Source organism: Ammospiza nelsoni, chromosome 6 (genome assembly GCF_027579445.1).
Source record: "Ammospiza nelsoni isolate bAmmNel1 chromosome 6, bAmmNel1.pri, whole genome shotgun sequence".
NCBI classification, from domain to species: domain Eukaryota; kingdom Metazoa; phylum Chordata; class Aves; order Passeriformes; family Passerellidae; genus Ammospiza; species Ammospiza nelsoni.
In genome coordinates this window covers 57,561,990-57,587,962 of record NC_080638.1, presented here as the reverse complement: position 1 = coordinate 57,587,962, position 25,973 = coordinate 57,561,990, and the positions used below count along the sequence as shown (strand labels likewise).

The 25,973-nt window shown below is 44.8% G+C and overlaps 1 protein-coding gene across 7 annotated transcripts; it reads left to right on the top strand.

Moving 5' to 3' along the window:
- The first annotated feature begins 254 nt into the window (after positions 1-254).
- Positions 255-25,973, top strand: ZBTB1 (zinc finger and BTB domain containing 1). 7 transcript variants are annotated; one of them, XM_059473497.1, is made up of 3 exons: positions 793-1,048; positions 10,439-12,350; positions 20,618-22,821. In XM_059473497.1, exons 2-3 carry the CDS (start codon positions 10,459-10,461, stop codon positions 20,631-20,633), a joined length of 1,908 nt encoding a protein of 635 aa, XP_059329480.1. In that variant the 5' UTR covers positions 793-1,048; positions 10,439-10,458; the 3' UTR covers positions 20,634-22,821. The 7 variants fall into 7 exon arrangements, with proteins under 7 accessions (XP_059329474.1, XP_059329480.1, XP_059329479.1 ...); XM_059473496.1 differs by lacking the exon at positions 20,618-22,821 and adding an exon at positions 22,875-25,973 and having other exon boundaries at positions 795-1,048; XM_059473491.1 differs by lacking the exons at positions 793-1,048; positions 20,618-22,821 and adding an exon at positions 255-394 and having other exon boundaries at positions 10,439-13,675.

Sequence of the window (25,973 nt, the reverse complement as noted above, 5' to 3'; positions counted from 1 at the left end):
AGCAATATAAAAACAATGGTATCTCCAGAAACTGAATGATGGAGCTGTGCGGATTAAACACTTACAATGCTTGTGCTGAAGGACTAATGTCACTTTGGGGGTGGAAAAGTCAAGTGGTAAGACCTGGAGGAAAGCCTGACCTGGCTTATGTTTTCTCTCAGATCTGCGGCAGATGGCGGGGGGCCGGAAATCCCACTTACTCACATGGGATAGTTCCGGAGAAGCTGGATGTTGTCACACAGGAGAGGTCCAGACACTTGGTGGGAAGAGGGCCTGGAACAGCTCCTGGAAGGATGAGAAAAAGCGCTGTTCTCGGGATCTGTGACAGAGCGTGGCGGTGGCTGCCAGCCCTGTGCTCCTGCATCGCCGCGAAGCTCCAGGAGGGAGGGCGGAGGTATTAACGTGTGAAATTGCTGCGAGAAGGAAATACTCGCTCACGCGGCTCGCAGTGGTTTTCTCGCAGTTGCACTGTCCCACGCGGGGGCCGTGGGGCTGCGGTACAACGCTCCATCGCCGGACACCCACAGGGTGACCGGAGCCTCCCCGTTAGCACCGCCACGGCCGCTTCGGGGGGAGAGCAGACATTGCCCGTTCCCTGCGGCGAGCCCGGGTGCGCGGGGAAGGGGCGGGCTGCGGGGCCGGGAGAGCAGCGAGGGGTCCCGGTGGGCGCTGCCCCGCCGCGGCTCCGGGGGGCTCCGCCGGAGGACGGGGAGGAGCCGGGCCGAGGGGGCCCCGGCAGCGCCAGCCCGCGCCGCGCCGCGTCCCCGGCGGCATGGGAGGAGAGCGGAGCGCGGCAGGGAGCCGCCCGCCGGGCCCCGGCATTGGCGGCGGCGCAGCAGCGCTGGCAGCGGCGGCGCCGGGAGCCGCGGCCGCCGAGGGGAGGGGTCCGGCTCCGTGCGGTCGCGGCGGAGCCGGCGCTGCGGCAGCGGCAGCGCGGCGGGGCGGAAGTCCTTTGTTGCAGCCGCGGCGGCAGCGGCAGCAGCAGCAGCGGCGGGAGCGGCGCGGACACAGCTCCCCGTCGGCGGCCGCCGCCTCTCGCCGAGCCGCGGTAAGCGGGGCCCGGGGGCCGCCGCCGGGACCCGGGGAGGAGGAGGCGGGAGGCGGCCGCAGCTCCGCCGGCGGCGGGAGGTGGGAAGTGCCGAGCGGCGGCGTGGCCCGGCGCGGCCCGCCATAGTGGCGGCGGCGTGCCAGGTAGGGGCTTTCCAGCCGCGGCCGGTCCCTGGCCGGCGGCCGGAGCGGTGACCTTGCGCCGGGCGGCCGGGCAGGGCACGGCGCGGAGCGGAGCGGCGCCGCGGGGACCGCGCGGGGGCTGAGCGGCGGCGCCGCGGCGGCGGCTCCGGCTCGGGCTCGCTCCTGCCCTCCCTCCTGCCCTCCCTGCTTCTCTCCGGGGGTCGCGGCGGGCGCGCTCCCCCTGCGGGGCGGGGGTCGGGGATGCCGCGTTGGAGAGCGAGAAGCGGCCTAGGGAGGTGCAGGGGCGAGAGGCGGGGAGGGAAGGGAAGGGAAGGGCACCGCGCCGCCCGCGTGGCTCCGGGGCTCGAAGTCGCGGTAAACATCTCGAGTGCCGCTATCGCGCCTGGCCCCGGCCCCCGCCGTGGGTCCCGCCGCTTCTCTTCCTTTTGTCTTCACAAAATAAACGCCCCAAAACTTCGAGTGAGTTGCAGTAGTTTAGCGAAAAACGGAGCGGAGCTGCAGCCCGGAGGGAATGCTCCACCCTGCCAGGCGGGAGACTTGGGTTTCACTCGGGGCTGGCAGTGCGCTGGATCGCCGTGCAGGCGGCTGGAAAGGAAGGGGAATACTTTTGTCACATAAAAAACAAACCCTGTGCCGCTCTGGGAGCGGTGTTGAAAGTCTCGTTCTTCAAAGGACTCCTCTTTTCTGCTCGGATAGAAAGGTAGTCGAAGAGAGTAGAGGAAATGGGACTGAAAACGCTGTGAGTTTGGGGCTGGGCTTTTATTCCTCTCTATTTTTCAGGATTTTTTGTAAGTCAGTTTCTCAAGTTTACCCCCTGTTTCGGCTGATACAGGAGTGCCGGTTCCTCTTGACACGTAGGCGTTGGTAAACGGGTAGCATGGCTTGGACGCTGCTTAATATTTGGGTGTTTACTGCCAGGTTGTCACTTGCTTGCATTATTTCCCTCGCACTCGAGTATCGCAAGGTACAGCACGCACTGCAAAACTAACCGGGGTTGCAACAGTGCGGTGTTCCTTAGGCATTTAATTACACTAAACAAACATTCCTTTAATTAAAGGTGTTTGTTTAACATTCCTCATTACAGCTCTTGGAAAAACCCACAGAGCAGCCGTGAGCAGGGGGATGCGGGCTTCTCGTTTTTGCCGAGTTACAAGTTGAGCTTTCATGGCGAGCGGAGGAGAGGCGGGAGAGGCGTTGGGACCATATGGCCGTGGGGAAAACCGGCCAAACGCGAGCGGCTGCAGAGATTTTCCTAGGCAGCAGCAGCAAAACGAGTTGACAAGATTGTGGAGAGATTTTTGGATGACTGGCCTGAAAACCTGAGGAGTAACAAGTAGTATTAGCTGCAGTCTGCTGATGTTTGAGGTCGCAGGGAACCAGCACCCACTGGGGGGTTGGATGCAGGTAATGAAGATGTGGGTTGGTGCTGTGTGGGAGGCTCAGAGAAGCAATAGAAGCCACTTCTTCCTAGTAGCCAGAAAGTTTTGTGTGGAATAAGATCACAGACTTAACAGATGCTTCAGCTCTGCTTGCACAAGTCTTCATCAGACTCAACCACTGTTGTCACTGGCACAGGAATTAGCAGTGATTACATTGAGAGTGCTCATACCAACCAGGGATTGGGGTTTTTAGATGCTTTCTTACTTGAATGTCAGTGGCTGCTTCTTTCACAGATTCCTGTTCTTGCTGACAGTGGAAACCCTGAAAATCCAGGATGGACAAAGCTGCAATAGCTGTTTACTTGCTGGATGGAAATAGAATAGCTGCTCAGAACTGAGATAGCGAAAGTTCCCTGATACAAGCCCGGTGTCCTTTCCCTTAGTTGTTACAGCTGGGCCTCTCACTAGAGTTGTTCTGGACCTACACACATGTAGAGTGAGAAGCCATGTGTTCATTTTTCAGTCTGGGCAGTGGTTCTCCAGCAGCTGGGTTATTCAGCCCTGCCTTTGCTTGGGAATGGTAAACACCCTCACCCAAAGAGTTCTGCTGTGGACACAGTGTGTGGGCACAGCAGCTGACACAATTTGCATGAGGACCATTTATATCCTCAAATTGGTCTGGTAATTTTTAATTTGTGCACACAGTGTCACTGCAAAACTCCAGAATTCAGTGGCTCTTGCTTTTTCTGCCCCATATTAGACCTATTTCATTGGATAGAGACCCTAGTAGCCTTATTTTTATTTTTAGTATGCTGAAAGTAAAATGTGAAACATTTGAGATCAGGAAGAGTCAAGAAAACCTGTAGTCTGATCTGTGTGTCACAAGTCACCATGCTTCATTCATGTTCATCCAGCAACTTGTTACACCGAAATGCAACCTACATTTAGCCAGGGATCCTTTCCTGGAAGGCACCTGGGACTTCATTTGAGGGTCTCAAGATGTGGTTAAACCACCAAGATGACTGCAGAAGTTGAAAGTTGGTGTAACTCAGAGAGCTGAGATGAACAGGCTCATCTTTCTGCTGCAAAGCATGAATTGGGTGTCATTGTTTTTTCCCCACTAATAGTTTCTTTTAAACATATCATTACCGTGTTGCCTGACAACTGTAAAGGTGCCAGATGAAAGATAACTGTGACTTTCTAGAGTCAACCTTTGTGGCTAGCAGGTTACTTTAAAGGACTGCATAAGGTCTCTCTAGGACTTCTACTCCCTAGATCTGATCTAAAGTTGTTTGAAGTTGAGATGGGGCTTTAGCACAAACTCAGTTTTCTTATTTTTTTCTGTCAAGCTGTATTCCTTGTCTTTTGAGGAGTGTTCTGATCTAAGACCATGTAATGTATCTTAACTAATTTTTAGTTAGCAGTAGAGAAGCATAACTTGCTAAAATTTGATGTCTGTTTCTCATTTGTGGGCACAGATGCTGAATCAGCAGAGAACTGCTGGCTGAGCAATGGAGAACAGGGCATCCAGGAGCTCTGACAGCTCATGCTGGAGGCTTTGGAGCATCTTCCCTTCCCCTGGTTCAAATCTAGCCCAAATGCCATGAAAGCTGTTCCTGTGCATTGTCCAGGAGCCTGTTTAAAATGAGTTGATTCAGCCATCAGGATGTGTCTGAAGATGAATATCTGCCTCACTGGAATCATCTTCCCAACTGACATGCCTGAAAGGCAGGCGATTGGAAGGGCTGGGAGAGGAGGATAAATTATACCTTTAGTCCTTCACAGCCTGAATAATGGAGCTTAATTACATTTTCCCTGGCAGTACATGGAATTCCCACAGCTGTTTTAATTTATGATCAAGGCTGTGCTTGCAATGCAAACTGATGCATGCTCGCTGTTGGGGTGGACAGTTGTCACCTGGCCCCAAGTTCTTTGCTGCTTTTTCAGTGTTTTTTATGTAAACTGAGGCACCCAGAGCAATCTCTCTGGCTTCCCATTGAGTACATCTAGGTAAAAGGTGTAGCCTGTTGACAGCTCTGTGGTCAGTGCAGTAGCAGAACACAAAAACTTCTTGGGTGTTGTGTGGAGAATTTGTACATGTTCTGTAGGATTTTCTGCAGCATGTCAATGCTGTCGTTTGGGAATCCAGGCTTTTTGGTAGATCTGACCCACAATGGCAAAATTAGGGGGAAGAGTTCTTGGGAAGCCACACCAGGGTGGGGTATGGAGACAGACAGTGATGGGAGATTTGCTTTCTGATCCTCGTGTGCTTGTTTTTTGGATAACTGGGCATTGTTTGCTTGAGGTTTTCCAGCCTCATTTTCTATTAGCACCAAATTCTCCACTCATTTATTACACTTTTGTCCAGCCTGTTCTTGGTTTCCAAAGAAAAGGAGCCAGTAAGTAAGCATGTAAGTGCTATGTTTTTGCCTGCTCAGCAGTGGAAATGCTGGGTTTTGAAAACCACCTACTAATTTTAGGAGCCGAAAGGCTCCTGAATTCTGAACCTTGTGGTATGTCTGTTTTAAAGACAGAGAAGTTAGGAAAAGAACTTCACTACTTCTTTGCTTGAGGACTTCTTTGACTTCTTTTGTTTTAAAATGTCTCAGAAAACTTTTGAGTGTGAGGAAATGATGGCATGGAGCTGTAGTAAAAACCTATTTTTTCTTCTAGCAGACTTAAAAACAACATTATTGGTTAGTGTAGTAGTGCAACTTAACCTTGTCCATGGTCACATCTGAATAGTATCTGAGTGGTGCTTCAAAAGAAAAGTCTGGTGGCAGACAAGTAGCTTGAATCAAAGCTTGGCTGTGTGAAAATAAATGCTTATTAGGGAAATAAAATACATATGGAGACTTGGAGTTCGAAAATCAGAGTGAAAATGCCCAAGTCAATGCCTTCAGTTTTCATTTTCATATCAGATGCTTTTCTAGTGCATTTTTTCAGAACACCTCTGCATCATTCAGGATTGCTTCCAACGTGGCCTTTGCTGCATTTACCACACACATCAATCACTGCTGAAGATGGAGTCACTTGGGTTCCTTGTGGACTGGTGAGGTTGGTGCCTCCAGGATTTGGATGCTTCACAAAGTGTGCTAGTCTGCTGGGCAAGAGGCTGGTGATTCTCCTCTTTTTGAAAAAGAGGATCAGAAATAATTAAAAGATTTGGACTGACAAACTCACCTGTATGGAGCTTTAATTTTCCAAGATACTCAGTGTTTAATACCTACAGAGGATAGCTCCCACTGGCCTCAGTTGCCACCAGTGGTGTTTATCTGTGTGAATAAATTGGACAACCAAAAAATGCAATCCGGGCTTATTAAAAAAAAGCAAAACAGAAAGATTGAAATTACCTGTCCTGGCATTGACAGCAATGGGTTTATGTTCTCCAAGCAGTGGTCATTGCTGTGAAATCCTCCTTTTTGTCCCCCACTTATCATTCACTTCACATTCTCCAAATGCTTGGCCAAACGAGCAGGGATCTTGTCTTGTACTGCTCACATCCAGGCCTGGCCAGATCCAGAGCATGTGCTGAGTAAGGGAAATTTTGGTAAGAGGGATGGAAGAATATACTTTGGTATATACATAATATATGTGTATACCTTGAATTTTCTGTAAAAAGACCTGTTTTCATTCTAATAACTGGAGGTTTTTTTCTAAAGCAAACTTCAAAAATAGTTTGCAGTACGGATCCACCCACATGAGTGATAAATGCAGATTGCTGCCATTTTAGCAATTAAAGTAACAAAGTAATGATGAATTACCATTTTCTGAGAGCTTGCTGTTGTTGGGAAGGAGTTTGTCAGCAAGCCTGTTCTGCTTGCTGATGCAAAGGGAAGGCAGGATCGGGAATTTGGGGTGCAGTTCCTGCTCTGAAGGCATGAATGCTGCAATTGTTTTCCACCCATCCCCCAGGAAGCTCCTGTCTGTGGCTTTTACCCCTCCTGCCCTAGGCCCTGCAGCCTGGCTCTTCCCAGCCCTTTGCCCAAATGGCTTCTTCCCTTGTTTAGACCCTCATTGCACCCATTTTTAATTCCCACTGCTGCTTCCTAATCCCAGCGCCATTCTTTTGGCTCAGCACTGTGCTCCCAGCCTGCCCTTTTCTCCTCTCCAGATTTCCAGAGGGTTTCCATCACACCCTCCTCACATTTCCCAATCTCCCTGTGTTTTCCCTCCTGGCTCTGGCTCTCCCTCAGCTGCCACGAGGGAAGCTGACACCCCTTGGCGAGCCATGCTGTCTGTGGAGCAGTCTCCAGGAGGCTTTGCCATCAGCTGGGACATTGTGGAGGTGGCACATAGAATCATGGAATGGTTTGGGTTGGAAGGGATCTTTAAATGCCATCTAGTCCAACCCCCCTGCAATGAGCAGGGATATCAACAAAATCAGGCTGCTCAGAGCCCGATCCAGCCTGGCCTTGAGTGTTTCCAGGTTTGGAGCATCCATCACCCTCCTGGGCAACCTGTGCCAGTGTCTCAACACCCTCATAATAAAAAATTTCTTCCCTCTATCTGAATCACCCCTTTTGTGTAGTTTGAAACCATAGCAGAGCTCTGTGCAAAAGGGGATTTCACTGTGGATAGCTCAGGCAGGCCCTTGTTTACTAAACAGCTGCAAGAAGATGAAATGTTCTCAGCAAGGCTGTAATCTGAAGTTTCAATAACTAACAAAGTCTTAAGTGTGAATAAACTGATAATTTGTATCTTCTCCCCCTGAAGCATGTAGTTTGGCCAAATTCAGGCAGATTTTTATATTGTGACAACATATCTAAGGCATATCGCTTTCTCCCACATAAAGCGTCTCCTCAAAGATTTTGGGAGAGAAACTTTTAATTTCTAAATGAACAAATAATAATCTGCATGCATGAAAGCTTTTTCTTAGCCTCATTTTTGGAAGCCTTTTGGCTGAGGTTTTCTGTGGAGGAGGGAAAAAAAGTAATCAGTCCAAGATTTCAGGAGGAAAGTTTTGCTGTTGCTGGTTGAAATTTGTCAAAGTTTTAAATAGCCCAACACAGGCTCTTGTGGTGGGAAGTTACATTCAGCAGGTTAATACAGCATCCAGAGGCAGGATGCCAGGACTGTCATTAACATAAATCACCTCAAAAACTACTATACCTACTACTAAATGTAGTACTACTGTGGTAGAGACCAAGAACATGTCAAATCCAAAACCTTGCCATCCTGCTCAAGCAGCCTCATGCTCCACCTGTTTTTCCCTGAGGGGTGGCATTGCCAGTGGGTCATTGTTGCTCGTCAGGATCCACATGCTGAAAGCTTTGCAGGAGTTCATCTGTCAAAAGGAGAAATATCTTTTCCCATTTTCAAAGAAGAAGACTTGAAAAAGGCCAGTTTGTGTGCTGTCACTCGTTGTTTCCACCATCTGGAAACGACCCCATCTGCAGGTGCCTGCAGATAGTTTGTGACCACCTGTTTTGTACAGGCTTGCTGTTTGTATTGCTGGTTTTCTATTGGAGGGCACAGTGGAGTGTATCTAGTGTAAAAAAACCACAGTTAAATAAAACATTTTGAACTTGCCACTTTATGAGGATGGGGAAGTTAACATGAGCTGTCCTGAGCCTTTTCTTGTCGTGTTGGCAGCTCACACTGAGAGGCCAGTGGTGCCTTAGATGGGATCATCTCATTTTCTCGTTGGTTTTCACCCTTAGAATGTAGAAGTTGAAGTTAATTCCTTATCATTATGCAGCTGCCATTCTTAATACAATAGATTGAGTAACATTTAAGCATCTAATGAATTGCCTCAAATCCCAAACACGTTACCACTTGGAAGAATATGAAGTGCACTTTTATTATTACTTGATGTCAAGAGCTTTGCTGTTCTTCACAGAAACTTTTGAAATCACCCAGTGACACAGACAATAATCAGTTTCTGTCAAAAAGATGTGGAGTTGCTTCAGAGGTTCTCCTACTTCCAAAGCCATTGCCTTGCAAGTTAGTAAAAAAGGAGAAATTAATTCCATGCAATGAGTTACACTTGTGCAGTGGACATCAGTGGGCCAAACCAATTTGAGAATATTATAGCAGTGTGCTAGCCTGGAGTTCTGGTGTGGAGGGTTGGGTTGAGAGGAGAGGAGCAGCTGCCATTCAGATGCTCCTTGTCAGGATAGTTAAACCCAAATCTCAAGGTTCCTGTTGCCAGACAAGATCTTGTGCTGGGGGTGATCCACAGGAACTGCTGTGTGGGTTGGCAGTAGGGAATATTGCTGGGTGGGGTGAGCATGTTCTTTTCTTGAGATCTTGGGAGCCTTTCTGCTGTGTCAGTCCTTTGTGGAATAAAGAACGGGGACTTAATTCCAGGTTTGCTGCTTAACAAGCCAGGCAACGCCTATGACTTGTGAATTCAACACTAATTGAGGAATTTAATTTCTCTACCTATTTTTCTCCCTAGGAGATGTAAGCTGTTAGGAAAATAAGAAGAAAAATGGAGCATTTGTGTGTGTGTTGTGTTTAAATTTTGGGCAGTTGAAAGAGTGGTTGCAAATCAATCCATGCATTTCATTGAGTCATAAAATGCCCTTTAGTATATATTATTTGCTAGCCTGGTCTTTATTTGCTCAAACCTCATACAGTTATTTGTACTGTTTGCAATAACCTTTCAAAATGTTAAGAATCCTCATTACTGCTTTATGTTTTTAATTTCAATTAGGGTGTTCTCTATACCCTCTTTTGGTTCCTTACCCCCTCAGCCTGTGCAGTTAGAACAGCTTATGTGTATCAGTAAAGGTTTTCCAGAGTGAGTTGTGATTAGGTGCTGGCCCCACTTGGTGAAGTTTGTCTTTAATCAAACACTCACCTCCTGTATACACTGCATTTCTTCTGGATATTTTTGTTAACATAAACCATGATGTTTTATTCCTCTTTTCTCTTGAGGACGAGTTAGTCCTTTCACATAGAGCAACCCTCAGCACTGGCAGACCTTTCTCTCCAGGCTTTGCCGAGGCTTCATTTCACCGTGGCTCCACCTCTGGCTCTCTCAGTTCTCCATTGCTGAGTTTTTCTTTGTCCGGTTTCCCATCTACGTGTTTTGGTTACATTTCAGCGCTCTCAACGAGTGGTTTTGAGAGCAGTTGGAGGCACGGCGTGCACCACTTCCTGCCTCTGCAGTCCCTGTGGCTGTCACGCAGCTCGCCTGGTCACCATCTGCAGCTCTGGGCTCGAACGTGGGACGTGCCACCGCAGCTGGGCTGCCCTCTGCTTCTGAGAAGGCGTTTGAGTTTGCAGTTCCTGGTTTGCAGGACGCCTTGCAGAGAAGCTTGAGATGGTCCCTCAGCTGCCACAAAGAGCAAAATGTGTGGAGTAGCTTGTGTGGGTGCTCTGTTGTCTCTTAATTTCCTTTAATGGGGAGGGAAAGACCAGTTTGAGCCTGGCCTGGTTTCCAGTGTGTGTTGCATCATGTGCCCGTTGGACTGACAGGTAAAAAGGCAAGTTGAGACTGAAGAGTGGTTTCTGACAGCCTTGTATAGGTGTTGTCCTGGGGCCATCTTACAAAAGTCTACCCTCTGAAGTTTTTGAAGTTCTGCATTCAGAATTCATATCTGAAAACCTTGGCTGTAGGACTTGGAGATATATTTGCTAATTTATATTCTAGCAGCTCTGATTGACATGTGTGCTGGTTATGTTTATTAGTTTACTAGTCTTGTAAGTCTAGTGGTGAGCACATGGAATTATGGATGCTTTCACTGGCATCAATATTCAGAAGCAGTTACCAGCAGAGATCTCCAGACAGGAAGCTGTGCTGCAGACTGGCAGAATAGGAAGATCTAGAGAGAAAAGAGGTGGCAGTTCCTCCCTACGTTGAAGTAGGCTTTGGGGTTTGTGCTCATGATTTAACAGATACCTTTTTCTTTATGCAGGGCTGTAATCGAAGTACAAGATGGCAAAAACCAGCCATAGCAACTATGTCCTTCAGCAGCTAAACAAGCAAAGAGAGTGGGGCTTTCTGTGCGACTGCTGCATCGCTATCGATGATATTTATTTTCAAGCACATAAAGCAGTCCTTGCTGCCTGCAGCGCCTATTTTAGGATGTTTTTTATGAACCATCAAAACACTACAGCCCAGCTGAATCTAAGCAACATGAAGATTAGCGCTGAATGCTTTGATCTTATTTTACAGTTCATGTATTTAGGAAAAATTATGACAGCCCCTGCCAATTTCGAGCAATTTAAAGTGGCCATGAACTATTTACAGCTATATAATGTGCCTGAGTGTCTAGAAGATATACAGGACACAGACTCATCTAGTTTAAAATGTTCATCTCCTGCTTCTAGCACGCAGACTAATAAAATGATATTTGGTGTGAGAATGTATGAAGACGCACTTGCTAGAAATGGCAGCGAAGCAAACAGGTGGGGCATGGAACCACCAAGTTCAACGGTAAATACATCCCATAACAAAGAGCCTGAGGAAGAAACTTTGCACCTCAACAGCTTCCCTGAGCAACTGTTTGATGTCTGCAAAAAAAGCACCACGTCCAAATTCTCTCACACGAAAGAGCGCGTGTCGCACTCGCGCAGGTTTGGAAGGAGCTTCACCTGCGACAGCTGCGGGTTTAGCTTTAGCTGTGAAAAGCTACTGGATGAGCACGTGTTAACATGCACCAACAGGCATTCCTACCAAAGTGCCAGGTACTACAGTGCTGAGAAAATAGACTTTAGTGAAAAGAACTCTACTTCTAAAATGATCTCCACACAAACAGAAAAATACAAGGGGGACTCGAACCATGCTGCGGACGATTCATCGTCTCCCATGTCAAACATCACGAGCAGAAAAAGCAGCACTGTTGCCTCTGAAACATCAGGTGAAGAAGGAAGTAGAGCCTCTGAGAGGAAGAGGATTATCATCAAGGTGGAGCCAGAGGACAATCCTACGGATGAGCTGAAGGATTTTAATATTATCAAGGTGGCAGATAAAGACTGCAATGAGTCTTCTGACAATGACGATCTAGACGATGAACAGGAAGAGCCGCTTTACAGATACTACGTCGAGGAGGAGATGAGAGAGAAGAGAAATGCTCGCAAGACTCTAAAGCCTCGCTTATCCATGGATGAGGATGAAAGAAAGTGTTTGAAAAGTCCACGGCACCTTAACAGCAAGGCTTCTTCAGTGCAGGAAGATGTGGAGAATGCTCCCTGTGAACTTTGTGGGCTAACAATCACTGAGGAAGATCTGTCCTCTCATTATTTATCCAAACACATAGAAAATATATGTGCTTGTGGCAAGTGTGGTCAAATACTGGTCAAAGGCAAGCAGCTACAGGAGCATGCACAGACCTGTGGAGAACCCCAGGATCTGACCATGAACGGGATCAGAAATTCTGAGGAGAAAATGGACTTGGAAGAAAACCCCGAGGAGCAGTCAGAAATAAGGGACATGATGTTTGCAGAGATGCTAGAGGACTTCAGGGACGGTCACTTCCAAATGAACAGCCTTCAAAAAAACCAGTTATACAAGCATTCTGCCTGTCCTTTCCGATGCCCTAATTGCGGCCAGCGTTTTGATACAGAAAACCTAGTGGTTGAACATATGTCAAACTGCCTGGAGCAAGACCTGTTCAAGAACTCCATGTTGGAAGAGAACGAGAGGGATCACAGGCGTAAGCATTTCTGCAACCTTTGCGGGAAAGGATTTTATCAGCGTTGCCACTTGCGGGAACACTATACCGTTCATACCAAGGAAAAACAGTTTGTTTGTCAGACATGTGGGAAGCAGTTCTTAAGAGAGCGCCAGTTGCGGCTCCACAATGATATGCACAAAGGCATGGCCAGGTATGTCTGTTCCATTTGTGATCAAGGAAACTTCCGAAAACATGACCATGTACGGCATATGATATCTCACTTATCAGCTGGAGAGACTATATGCCAGGTCTGCTTTCAGATATTCCCAAATAATGAGCAACTGGAGCAGCACAGGGATGTTCATCTGTATACATGTGGAGTATGTGGAGCAAAATTTAATTTGAGGAAAGATATGAGATCTCACTATAATGCCAAGCATTTGAAAAGAACATAAGCATAAACATACTGTTAAAGCATTAAGTTGGCAGCAGAGAGAACACCAAAGCAAAGCATAAGTATAGTAAAAAAATTTGAAAAGGAAAAAAAATTGAAAATAAGTCTCTTTTTTATTATTTTTTTAAGACCCTCCTAACCATAGGTGTCTATTTAGGCTCATTAAGTATAAAGCTTTGAAAAGCATCATGTGTTTAATTATTACATTTTCACTGTTTCCTAATACCAGTTTCTGTTCTTAATTTTATTGTTTTACTACGTAGATATACAAATCATTATTTTTAAACTGTAGATTAAAAGCACAATGTTACCCCTTCACTGACTGCTATTAAACAGTTCTCGGATCCATGTCCATAAGATGAGTGCTTTAATATTTCCATGTGTTGTTTCTTCATGTGAGAATTTTAGATGCCAGCGATTAATGTGCAAGAGCATAATTGTTCGTAATCCCCAAATTAATTTTCGAAATGAAAAAAAAAGCCAAACCAACCCCAAACCAGCCATGCCAAGAAATAATCCTTTGGGCTCTGCCTCTGCTGCAGGGGCAGAGCTGGCTGTCCTGGTCCCCTGCTTCTTGGCTTTGTTGGAAGCTGCTTCCCAGGGGTGAGAGCACATAGGCTCAGTTAACCCTTGCAGGCTCGGGCTGCTGTGCACAAGGGGGAAGGGCATTAATGACTCTTGGGATAACCAACTGGGTTCCAGCACAGTGGTTGTTTTCCGGATGGGAAGTCCTAGCAGAGCTGTTCAACTGATGTTGGCCTTTCTTTCACTGTCTGTACCTCTGTGGGTATATTTAACCTGCTTGTCCTAACATACAAGGGAGGAGTGGCCGTGGTGGGTTGCTAGGAATGCAGGATGGCCATGTGCACTGAACACTGCATTTTCAGCCTAGATGTGAACTGTGTCTTGCTGCTTGTGTTGGAAAGTTGAAAGCAGGGTGAGTGTGGAGATAGTCCCATTGCTGGGACCTTAAAGTTTTTTTGCTTCTTGTTTCCATGATACTTTATGAATGTTCTGTTTTTCAACAAGAATATAACAAGAAAAGACTGCAGAGTTTGCTTAATAAATGTAAAGATATTTTATGCCTTTTAAGATTTCTTTCTCATTCTAGCAGAGCTCTAATCTGTGCAGCTTGCCTCTTAATTTAATTGAATTTAAAAATCCTACTAAGTACCAGCTGACACCAATTCAGTGAGGCACTTTGGCCTTTGAGAGAGCAACTGGCTTTGACTTTTAGGCACCAGCTGTCTAAACGTTTGTTAAGTGTGTGATTTGTGATGGGGTGGAGGAAAGGATCCTAATATGTAATTGTGGAGAAAACAATTAAAAAATAAAACCTAGTTGTAGTTTCTCCCAGCAGATCTCACTTTATCAAAGAGGGTGGTAATGCTATTTCCTGCTGAGCTATGGAGGGAGGAAGGTAATTTAGATCAGCAATTAAGGCAGTTGGATTAGATGATCATTGCAGGTCCCTTCCAGCTGAAATGTTCTATCACCTCATGTGCCAATGGTGGGGTTGAGAATAGGAGCCAAGAGCTGATGGTCTAGTCCAGGGCTTTCATGTGCTTGTTTCTGTCAGAGTTGAGTTTCATTCCTCATTTCTTGGGGATTATGAAGGGTATCAAGTTTTAATTTTAGACTATTCAGAGGAGTGAATCTACAATTCAGAATCTCCACTTCTACTGTTAAAAGTATTGTGAGTTGCCTTGCATTTATTCAGTTTCAAATGTGCATTAGGGTTTCTCTTGGTTGGCAGGCGTGTGCATTTCTGCAGTGATGGAGAAGGCTCCCCCACCAGCCCTTGGTGCTGAGCCAGCAGCTGCTCTGAGGGACCAGCTGCTTTGGGCACAGTTTAGTGGGCTTTTAGTGTTTTGCTTTAACTGCTCAGTCCTTTGTTTTCTTGTACGATGCTGAAGTCAACCGAGCCCTCAACAGCACTGGAGCCAGTAGAGCAAATGCGCAAATACGTGAATATTCCAGTGCTCCAGAGCTGGGGGCTTCATACACTGCACACAGTGATTCTCTGACATGCAGTTATCCCTCACAGTATCAGCTGCATTGGGAAAAGCAGTCAAGGGAAGTGAAGGAGAACTGGAGAGTGCTGGGGGAGCTGGCAGGAGGGTCTGGTGGCACTGGAGGAGTGGAAATACTGAGTGGGAGAAGAGATCCTGAATGGGAGGGAGTGGCAAAGGCAGGCAGGCAGGATTAGAGCTGTGCAGTGGGAAGCAAATCCCAAAGGTGGCATGGAGGGGGTGGCTGGAGGAGTGGATAAAATGTCCCGGCTGTGAGAGCAGAGTGAGGATGACTCAGCTTGGCTGGGGAGCTGTGGGCCTGAGCCGTGAGCTCACAAACCAGCGCGGTCGCGTACCAAGCACGGCCGGCCCCGCTGCCCCAGCGCTGCGGGGACACGGCACGGCCCAGATTAAAGACCTTGCTGAAAGGCAGGAGGTGACCTCTGCCATGTAAGGGATCACTCCTGAACTCGGTGAAGGGCTAAGGGTGATTTATAGAGCCTCCTGCTCAGGATCAGGAGCCCTTGTTTAGAGTTTATTGGTCTGAACTTGACCCAAAAATGTTTCTTAAAAAATGTGACTTCCTAGTGCAAGTAGACCTGTCAACTACAGAAGTTAAATGGAGAAACTGGGAATGATGATATTTACGTGTACTATCTAACTTTATAAACACCCTGAATACCTCTGTTTTTCAATTATAAGCTGTGTCGTTGTAGTAGCCTTTCAAAGTAAAGTTTGTTAAACCTTTCCAACTGAACTTGAATTGATGTTTTTTCCTGTTCTAGGGAAACAAAACCCAGTGCCTTGGAGTTCACATGTATGAAAGTCCATGCTAAGGCTCACAAAGAGCATGAATTGCACTGCAGGGAAGCTTCAAAGTAGATCTACTTACATGTAGGCAGAAAAAATCAGAATGACTGAAGTAGCCTGAGAAGTGATCAAGGGGAGTATAGGAGAACATAAACAAGTCAGCCTGGCTTGCAATGAGATGGGTATTTAAATAGATGAGTATTTGAGATGAAATGTAAAAGCGTGCAGGGGAACAGCAGGGCACTGTTAGAGAAAAGGCCTGGAGTGACAGGAGGAATTTGGCTGCTGTGGAAGGGGAGAAGGTCTGGGTGCTGAGGCAGCCTGGGGCTGGCCACTCCTGAATGTTCTCCCCAGAATGGGACAGCATCTGCAGGAGAGGGAAATGATGGTGTTTCAGTGCTTCTGCCATACATAAATGATTTAATGTGGAGACAGAACAAAAACAGACGTGAAAAAAAATCAACAGCAGTTATCCTAGAAGTTTTGCAGTTACTTGAAAGATAGTGAAGGGGAAGCAAAAAATATTTTATTTAGGAGTTCTTCTCCTCTAATTTGTGCTTTTCTGTTGCCATAACATTGTTCTTTTCTGTCTCCTAAGTGAATATTAGCGTGTAAAAACACTTAATGATCTTTAAAACTGAAGGTGTAAGCATTGCACGAGGCGTAGACAGAAAGAAAAAGATTTGCTGGATGCCATAAGTTATGTTTTAAAGTGATTTGCTATTCTTATTTTTGGAGGACCTCTCTGTGTTCTGTTGTTTTTCCCATTTTGGGAGTGCTATGGGCTGCAATCCTAAGAATTTTTTAAGTGGCCAGCCTAGCTCTTAGCTTTCAAGATTTACTGAAAGTTAAAAAGAGGGAATTCATGAAGACCTGGTATGAGCTTTAAAATATCACAAAAGCTCTTGAGCTTCTTTTTCAGTTTCAGAGGAGATGTTTAAAATGTTAATATATATATACTTGTAAATGTTTCCTCCTGACTTGTTAGTTCAAGGAGTATTTACATTTGTGTATAATGATATTTGTAGCCAAGAGGTCTGTGGAGAAATCTTGATTTCAATAAATAGAGTATCATGGAATTCTAAGAATTTATGCTTTAATTAGGGGATTTCTCTATGTAATACTTTCAGTTGGTGTAAACCATATAATTCAGCGTATTTTTTATTCAAAGCTGTAGACAGAAAATATATTGCCCTGGAGAATGTATTAAAAATACATTGTTATGAAAGTGAATAGTTTGACTACATGATTGTATTTGAATACTCTAGTGCTAAAACATCAAATCTCAGAGCTATTGGTGAGGACATAAATTTGCTCCTGGAGGCTGTGCCACCTTGAGCCCTGGCAGCCCTTTACTTCTCCCCATTAGTTTCAGCTCTCCTGTCCCCTGTGTGCCACCCTCTCCGTTGTCAAAGAGCAGTACCTATGGAGCTACACAATGCTCTGAATCAAACAACAGGCTTTTTTCTGTTCCCTGTGGGGCTGGTTTTTGGCTGGATCAGTTCCCTGCTGTGATTCCCTTTCCATCTCTGTGTCAGATCTTGTGCAAGCACAATAGAAGGGGTGGCACAAGGGGAGGAATGAGTGGCTGGGAGGGGGCTCCTTTGCTGGAAGGAGCTGTACCAGAACTCAGAGCATGTCCCGAATTTAACTCGGTCTCTGTCTCCCCCCAGCATCCTCGGGGAAGCTGAACTCTTACATTCATCTCCTATTTCCTGATAAGGAAAAAGGCAGCCCAACCTCTTACAAATGAGACACATCTCTGCTATCTGCCCTCTTCGTGAGAACTGGAAACCTTCCTGCATTCAGCTCATCCCACAAATATGCTCTGGAGCTTTCTTGGTGTTTCTTGAAGCAGACTGGGTAGTGCTCTGCACCACTGGGTTTGTGTGGTTGGCCTGGCCCAGGGCCAGGAATGAGCTGGGCCCCTTGTCTGGCCAAACCCCAGGAATGGTTCCCACCTTCCTCTGGCCTTCCTGCCCTCCAGCTGTGGGCCCAGATGCAGCTGTGGAGCTCCTCTGTTGCCCTGTGCCACTCGCTGCTTTTCTCAGTAAGGGGAGGCAGTTGTCTCATTTTGGTCTAATGCTGAAAGCTCAGGGTAATTCTCTGTGTAAGTTAAACTGATGCTGGCAGTATCTGTTACTACCCCTTCTTACTGTGCTTCTGACTTTTAAGTGCTTCTCAATCTCAGAGGGTTAAAAATCAAATCTTCTGACTTCCCTAATTCTCAGCTGGTTTGATGCTTGTCGCAGACTTAAAGACCTACAAGATGAAACATGACTAATTTGACTTTATAAAGTCTGCTGAAAGCTAGAAATTAGGAACATGTTTTCAAAAGCTGACATTTCTGTAGTTCTCAGCTATAAACCAGTTTTCTGTATTTTCTTCCAACTTCCAAAAACTCCTAAAATATTGCTGTGCGGTGTATTCTTGAGACGTGTGAGTAGGCTGAGATTTTGTAGGGGAAAGATGCCAAAAATCAGGACACATTTTATAAATTAAGTGTCTTTTGCTACTTTTACAGTCACTTCCACAGTTCTGGAATTAATTCTCATTTTATTTTTTTAATGCAGAAAGACAAATCTTAATTTGTAACACGGCAGTAGAGCTCATGACTCAGGAATCACTTCATCATGACTATAAATATTCAGCCCTGAAACAAACAGCCCATGTTCCTTGTCATGTACTTGAATGGCCAGTGCCAGCTTCATAGGATAAATGCTTTCAGAGCTTTATTTGGGTTATTTTTACTCTCAGATATCTTGAAGGGTGCGGATTTTAAAATTAATTTAAGACAAAAGAAAACAACATCGTGCATTGTGCTTTTAGAGAAATGGTTGTCAGTAATTCACGTAGATTCCCTCTGTAAGAGTGGTTGGAAGTACATTTCTAAAGTTTCTTATTAATATGTTAAAGGGAACATAACAGAACTGTGAGATGAGAAATCCTCAGATGGTCCAGGGCCAGGTTTGACTGTCTCTTTTGTGTAGCCAGCGTGGCACACCTCACCCCAGCAACCTTGAGGTTCAGACGTGGTCAGGATCTTTGATTGTCTTGCAAGAAAATGAAAAGGTTTAATCCTTTCCTGTGCCTTCTGGCATACTAAAAACCATAGTAAATCTTCCTGCAGCTACAACCACAAAAACAATGCTGCATGTAGAATTTCCGGTGGGAGGAAAAAAAAAAAGAAATGGTTCAAGAACTTCCCTCTCTCACAAAGTTCTGCATTTATTGTTTTCACTCAAACTCATGTGTGATTTGCATCAATGAGATTTTGGGGTGTACTTATTTTTGTTTGCAAATAAGACATGACTTCAGATAAATCTGTCTTGTAGTTCTGTAGACATGCCCAGACTCCTGACAGGGAATGAGTGCATCCCTTATAGGCCTCTAAATCCTGGAAGCTGTGTAATTTGTAGGAAATCCACTGGAAATCAGGACTGTTGTAAATCTTTAGTTTCTCAATTTGTCTGTCAGGCAAAGTGCCACCAGTGTCAGCAATTGCCAAGGTCTGCAGCAGCTGTGTTGCCAACACAAAGATGCAAAAATCAGTCTTTCCCCCTCACTTTTGCCCCATCTCCCCTGATGACAAGGTTGCTATTTTAGAAATGCATCCTTTTGGCTCTTTATTTGTGTGCTGGTTTTTGAAAAGGAAGATTTGCTTTCTTCCTATTTTAAATCAATGATTAGGGCTAAGAAGTTGCTTTCTTTAATAGCTTTCACATGTTTAGTTGAACCTACACAACTCAGTAATACCTGTTCTCTCCTTTTTAGGTAACCATCCCACTACATTGCGGGTGGTCACCAGAGAGACTTCTGCTTCTGACTCCCCAGAAAATGAAGGGGAAAAATAACATATTATCCTTCTCTCCATGGCAAAAGCCCCAAAGACCATGAAAGTTTGTGGAAATGCAGATAAGCTGGCTAAAAATAGAGTTTGCTGAATACCATAAATTGCTTTTGGTTTTGGCAGCAGATACACCAGACTTCTGGTGTTGGTTATGCTCCTCTTACACAAGTCGTTGTTAGGGCTTTTATTTAGGATGCTAAAGATGGTGCCCTGCTTTCTTCCTTGCCTGTGGGTTTCCTACTGGTACCTACTGGTAGAATCCCAGCTTCCAAATTACTGAGGGTTCTGGTTTCTAGCCATTGGTTATTGAGTTACTTAGAATAAATCAGAAACACTTTTAAGAGACAAAATCCAAAGTATTCCTCCTTTGGGAAAGGGATAGATACAGTAATATTTTAGGAGGAAGAAATACAGGGTAGGATCTCTTGAAACTGATGAAGAAATTGTCTTGGTATGCCCCACAGCCCAGGAGAGAGCTCAGATGTCTGAGCTACATTGTTATCAGGTGAATTAAATAGAAGTTGTGTACACTTATATATGCTGTAAAATATGACACTTAATACTCTGCGTGCTTGGAAGTCTGAGGGTTAGCCCCACCTAGTCTGCTTTCAGATGGATTGTGTTTCACTTAGATTTTACTGACCATTGCTGACACAATGTTCTGCCAGAAAAGACAGAGGTCCTGATGTACAGTAACTTAAAAACTGGAAAATAACTCAGTCAAGACACAAGAGATTTCACAGTAATTGTCACAGTTCTTTCAGCTTTAGTTTGTTGTGCAAAGAGTTAAACAGTTCAAAGGCAGTTTGCTTTGGAGAATGTTTATTTGATCAAGTTCAGTGTGGCTTAGACCCCAAATAGAAATACCAACTTCAAACAGAGCCCTGCTATGAGAGAAGGAATGAATAGTCTGTGGCCTCCCAGACCTCACAAGCTATGTTGGTTTGTTACACAGAGTCAAAACAAAGATGTCCCTTAGAACACATATACATTAACTCAGTGTATTTCACGCACCACATCTTTTATCTCCCATCTGCTTCTCTCCCTGGTCCTTTGGGCTGTGACAAGGCCACTGAGATCCTGAATGAGCTACAGTCTCCTCAGTGAAAAGCATATATGGTGTGATGGGACCATCCAAGCTACTTAGATTGTTAGCGTTAGGGGAGCTACTGCTCCTGTTTACTAAGACTGAAGTACTACATCCTTTGGATTTTGGAACAGTGCTTATCTTTGCTTCTTGGTTCCCTTTACATTGCAGGAAGCAGGGTGAGGAAGAACCCAGTGGGTGCTTCTCTTAGATGGAGCCTGGAAGATCTTGTTGGCTGAGGCATGTTGTTGTTTTGTTTCTTCAGGTCCTTAGCTGGCTGAATCTTCAGACTTCTAATAAATGCACTAAGCCTTGAAAAAGCATTATTAATGCATGATGAGATACACCAAGTTCAGCCACTGAACATAAGAGTGAAACCCATGCAGATGCTGTTAGTGCAGGAACCTGGTATCGAGCCAAATCTGGAGAGCCATCTTTGATCTGTCTCCAGGTCCTCCTTTTATTTGTAAACATCCAGCTAATCACAGACTTCCTCTGACTTTGATGAAGTGGAAGGAGCCGGATCCTCTGTGAGCGCTGGGAAGGGCTGGGATTCTGCTGCGGCTCCGGATGCGGGATGGGGGCTCCAGCGCCATCTCGTGGCTCGCTGGGACCCGCCTGTCCGTGTTCCCAGGGCTGGAATGCTCCGGTCTGCTGGGAGAGGGGAAGCAGATCCTCCCTCGGCTGTGCATCCCCAGTCAGTTCTGTGCTTAGGGCAGCTGCGCGGTTTTAGTCTGCGAGGAGGGCACAAGGTTTTGTCTCTCATCTCCCTTCCTGTGGGCTGCAGGCTCCCGGCAGTGCCGGCGGCTCTGTGTGTGCTACACCCCACCCCACCACAGCTGGCACTGATTAGCAGTGTTTCTGCTGTCTCATCGGAAAAATGTGATTTAATATGCACAGGCAGCCCACCTTCCTGCACTCAGAGGTGGCCCCACACAGCACAGCCCATGTATTTCAGAGAGGTGGTGGAATGAAGCTCAGCTGTGTGTGTGAGTTGTCCCTGATTTGGAAATGACAGAGATTTTGGACTGCAAAGTGCAGGGTGACATGGTAATCAACAGCAATGGCAAACACTGATGTCCAGGGGAAAAACAGTGCTCACATGCTTACTTTAGTTAGAATATATTTTTTCCCTCCTTTGTTAGTTTACCAAAAAAAAAGAAAATAAGTACTTCCTGACTTCTGAGCTAGTCATGTAAGAGTTACTTTGCAATAACAGCACTGGTCCAGTGAATTCCCCTCCAAGATTTTAAGAATGTGGTAGGCAGGCATATGGCCTTGCTGCCAGAGCCAGCAGTACTTTGAAGGTAGCAGTTTGCCCAAGACGTGTTTCCCCTGTTCACATTGCCCTCATGGCACAAAACAAAAGCCTTTTGTCCCAGCTGGCCTTTTTGCCCACCTTAAGCATGTGACATGGCACAGAGGGCAGATGAAATCCCAGACAAGCCTGGGCCTGGCACATGCAGTGAGTGAGGGCCTGGCCATGGCGCACACCGAGGTTGAGGCTTGAGGCTTTCCTCTCCCAGGTGTGCCAGGAAATTCAGCCCTGAGCTGGCCTCGAGGATGCTTTGGCAGGTAAGTGATGCAAAGAGCTGCTGAACCAGGCTTCATGTGCAGCCTCTGCATTGTAGACACAACCACTTGGGCCAGGGCTGCCACAGTCTCATAGGAACACCAAGTGTAAGTTATCCAGAAGTGGCACAATCATATACTGTGTACAATGTGATTCACATATCCACAGAAAGAAGTCAGTGTGCAAAAAAACAACCCAACAACCCTGAGGATTGTCCTCAAAAGTTATAAACATGAATTTATAGTTTCTTGATTGTTCCTCTCCGACACAAAGCTGCTCAGATTTGTCATGAACTAGTGTGGTTGAAGGAGACTTCCAGGAATTGTAAATATTTATAAAATTTATCTGCATTTAACCTAAAATAAGAATTTGGGGGGTATGTGGGGGTGTGTCTGTCGAGTAAATACATAACAGTTACCTCTGAGTTAGGCAAGATAAAAAAAAAACACAACCAAAAATACAGTCAAATATGAAGCAGTAAGAAATATTCCAGAGTGGGGGTGTTCCATGCTGTGAGTGGCTGAGGGGAAATAATACTTGTGCAATTTTTTGAGCATCCACTAAGCCAAGCCATAAACCACTGCTGGAAAGTAACACATACAGTATGAAAACTACTTCTGGGAGGTTTGGGAAGTGAAGTTTTTCTTCAGCAAATCTGTAGCTGTTTTGAAAACAGAAGGCAAAGGAAAAAGAAGCAAAAGTTTCTGAAACAAGATGACAACATTGTTTAAGGTCGTGTTCTGGTGGGGTAGGGGTTGAAGGAAATGTATGGCTTTTTAAAAGAGTTCCTGACTGTGGTGGGTGCTCTGAATAGAACTGAAGGATGGGTATTTAGAGCAAAACCACACATGGTGAGGTGGGAGGGACCACATCATGCTAGCAAATACAGTACTGCAGTGCGGGCTTCTGACTTTTAATATTTTTCTTGCATTTCTTTTCTGCATGGCAGTAGTGAAATAGGGACTTCTAAGCTTCTGAACAACTGAGAGAACCAGATTTGGAGAAGACATGAGGAAGAACTGGTCGGCAAAAGATTTCATAAAAACTCAGAACCTCGTGTGCCAGATCTGAATTGGCACCACCTTTGCTTTTTTGACATAACTGCAGCAGTCGCAAAAGGCACCAAACAGTCAAATTAGAACATGCAGTAAAAGCTGTTTTGGACTCTTCTATGTATCATAAATCTTACTTCTTTGTGACTATTACTTACAGCTGTAAGAAACAAATTCAAAGTCTTTCATGGAGCAGACAGCCAAAAGAGGCAGATGCCAGGTGTTAAGGGCTGCACTGAAATGAATTTGCAAAATTTCTATCCACATGCTGGAGTGCTCCTTTTATGAAATGTGGCTTCTTAGAGTTGCTGTCAAAAACTGTGTAGATTTTTTAGTTCAAACATTACAAGTGTATACTCATGCACAATGCTAAACTATCAAGTGTTAAAAAAGAAAAAAAAAATAGTAAGAGGTGAAAAAAAAAATCTTAAAAACTGAGGACACAGGGTCCCAGAGAAAGGACAGGATGGTGAGAGAGATCCAGCTGACTTGATTTCCCCTGCTGCCATCATCATCATTTGCAAGCTGAAGAGGACCTTCCATGGAGCACAGTGCTTGTATGTGGAGAGTAAAGAAATGGTGCTCTGGTCTTTTAAAAAGAATGGTGAAAACTTTTTACCAACAAAGAGATGAGTAAATGTAAAATAATCTTCACAGGGCACAGGGTGCACCTTGTTCTGGAGCTAAGCCTTGCAAAATTTGGCTCGAAGAAGAGAATCAGACGCTCATGTTCAGATTTGAACATTTTAGGAATAGTAATGTTTCCAGCTAAATTAATGGGGGGAGGGAAAAACCTTAACTAAAAAAGCAATAAGGCAGTACGTGTTCCAAATTAGGGCAAGCATGAATTATAAAAATATCAATTTCTTTTGCTTCCCTCAGACAACAGTGGATCAAATTAAGACATGTAAGCAGACTAAACATGCTGATTATATTCTGCTGTAGTTACATATTTTACTAATTCTACTCATGATTATAAAAGGATGTTTCATTGTTCACTATAACTGTTATCTCAAGAAGAGTCTGTCTATAATTTTATTTATAATTGGCATCATTTTCATTACTGTTGTTACCAAGTGTGTACAATATTGTCTGTATTGCAGCTTGTATAGGGCATGTGTCTGTGCTTGCTTTACTCTTTTTGAGTTTATAAAGTTACTATACAAATGCAAGAAAAGATGTTCAGATATCTTTGAATGTGGTTCCTTCATCTAATTACGTAGCCCCCAATGTTTCAGCATATAGATGTTGAAGGTATCAGCTCTGTTAACACATAACACCTCAAACATTAATGCAGGTATTTGAAAAGCCTCCAGTGCAGCACTGGGATGCTGACACTTCAGTCCCAGTGGCTGTATGGAGTAAAGGGGAGGATGGTGAATATCTGGGCAAAGCTGGATACCACTGGGGACTCTGCAGGGAGAAGGCACAAGATACCTAAGAGCAAACGGGATGTGCTTTCTGTAGAAAACATGAAGGACCTTAAGAGCAGGACCACCACAAAGCAGAGGAGAGAAGGGAATACATTTATAGCATCGCCTTCAACAGTATACAACGTGTAGGACATCTAGAACAGGCTGTGACTGTTCTGTAACTTAGCAATTACTTCCAGTCTATGTAGAGAATCAGTAAAGACATTCCAGGTTAGTTATCATCATCTTTAAAGCTTATTCCGTGCTTTGCAACAGTATCTTTAATAAAATACTCTTACAAATCTGCTTATTATTCTGATTTAATTCCATCTTATACCTGAGTTGATAACAGTCCTGGCAACAGGGTGAAGGTACCACCTGCTTCATCGGCTCCTGCGTTTTTCCCATTCACCTGCTAATGACAAGAGGGAAAACAGAGATGAATAATTACCAAATAATCACAGAAATGAGAAAACAAGAGGAATTCATATCATGCTACCATTCAATTATTAGAAAAATTGTTCACGCTAAGCATATCAGTAAATCTGAGAGATTAATCACATACTGATCTCTGAGTAAGAAGTATTGGTCTTTGCCTGTGTTTAACTACACCACTTATCTTGTTTAAGACTTAGCATAATTTTCCAGCTTTACAGTTACTTTCAATAACTGCAGTATATTGTTTAACCCCATCACAGCAGTTCTAGATAAAATTCTCTGTTTTCATTTATTTAACCCCTGGACCATATAGAGTATCCTTTTAATATCTTCAAATAAGACCAAGCAGAGTTCAGGGACATTAACAGATAAGATTAGAATTCAGAATAATCCTGGCAAGGTGCAGATGGGATCTGAAAAGATGTTATTTAATAGGAACAAGTGCAAGCTGGAACCATACAAGTAAAGGAATAGCTGCTTAATTTCAAAGAATCCTAGAATGGTTTGGGTTGGAAGGGACCTTAAGGACATCTTGTTCCAGTGTCCTGCCATGGGCAGGGACACCTTTTATCAGACCAGGTTGTTCAGAGCCCCATCCAACCTGTCCTTGAGCACTCCCAGGGATGGGGCAGCCACAGTTGCTCTGGACAATCTGTGCCAGTGCCTCACTCATCCTCACAGTAAAGGATTTCTTCTTTATATCTAAACTAAATTTACTCTTTCAATTTCAATTTTAAAAAAATCAGTGCATTATTTTAGATCATACTCTGAAAATTAATCTGCAACATCATGATGTTGCAAATAAAGGTAAAAACTGAAATGTAGAAACTGGAGTGTCATCTGTTTCTTCAGAACCACCAAGGAAGAGCTGGTAACATCTCCAGTTTTGAGCATAGCGCTTGAAAGCTAAAATACAAGGTGCATGCACAGAATCCAGGAGAAAGCAGTGAATGGCTGGAAACCAAGAAGACTTTGCTTCTGAGTACAGGCTGAGTAATTTTAAGTCATTTTACAGAAGAGATGGTGGAGGGAAAACACAATGATTTTCATATAAAAATCTGGTTGCAAAGAAAAATGGCACAACTGTTTCTCATATCCAAAGTCAACATGAATAAAAATAATTGCCTTAAATTACAAGAAAGGAAA

Excerpts from the sequence above, each read along its gene's own strand:
- ZBTB1 (XM_059473491.1), top strand. The coding sequence starts at position 10,459 with ATGGCAAAAACCAGCCATAGCAACTATGTCCTTCAGCAGCTAAACAAG.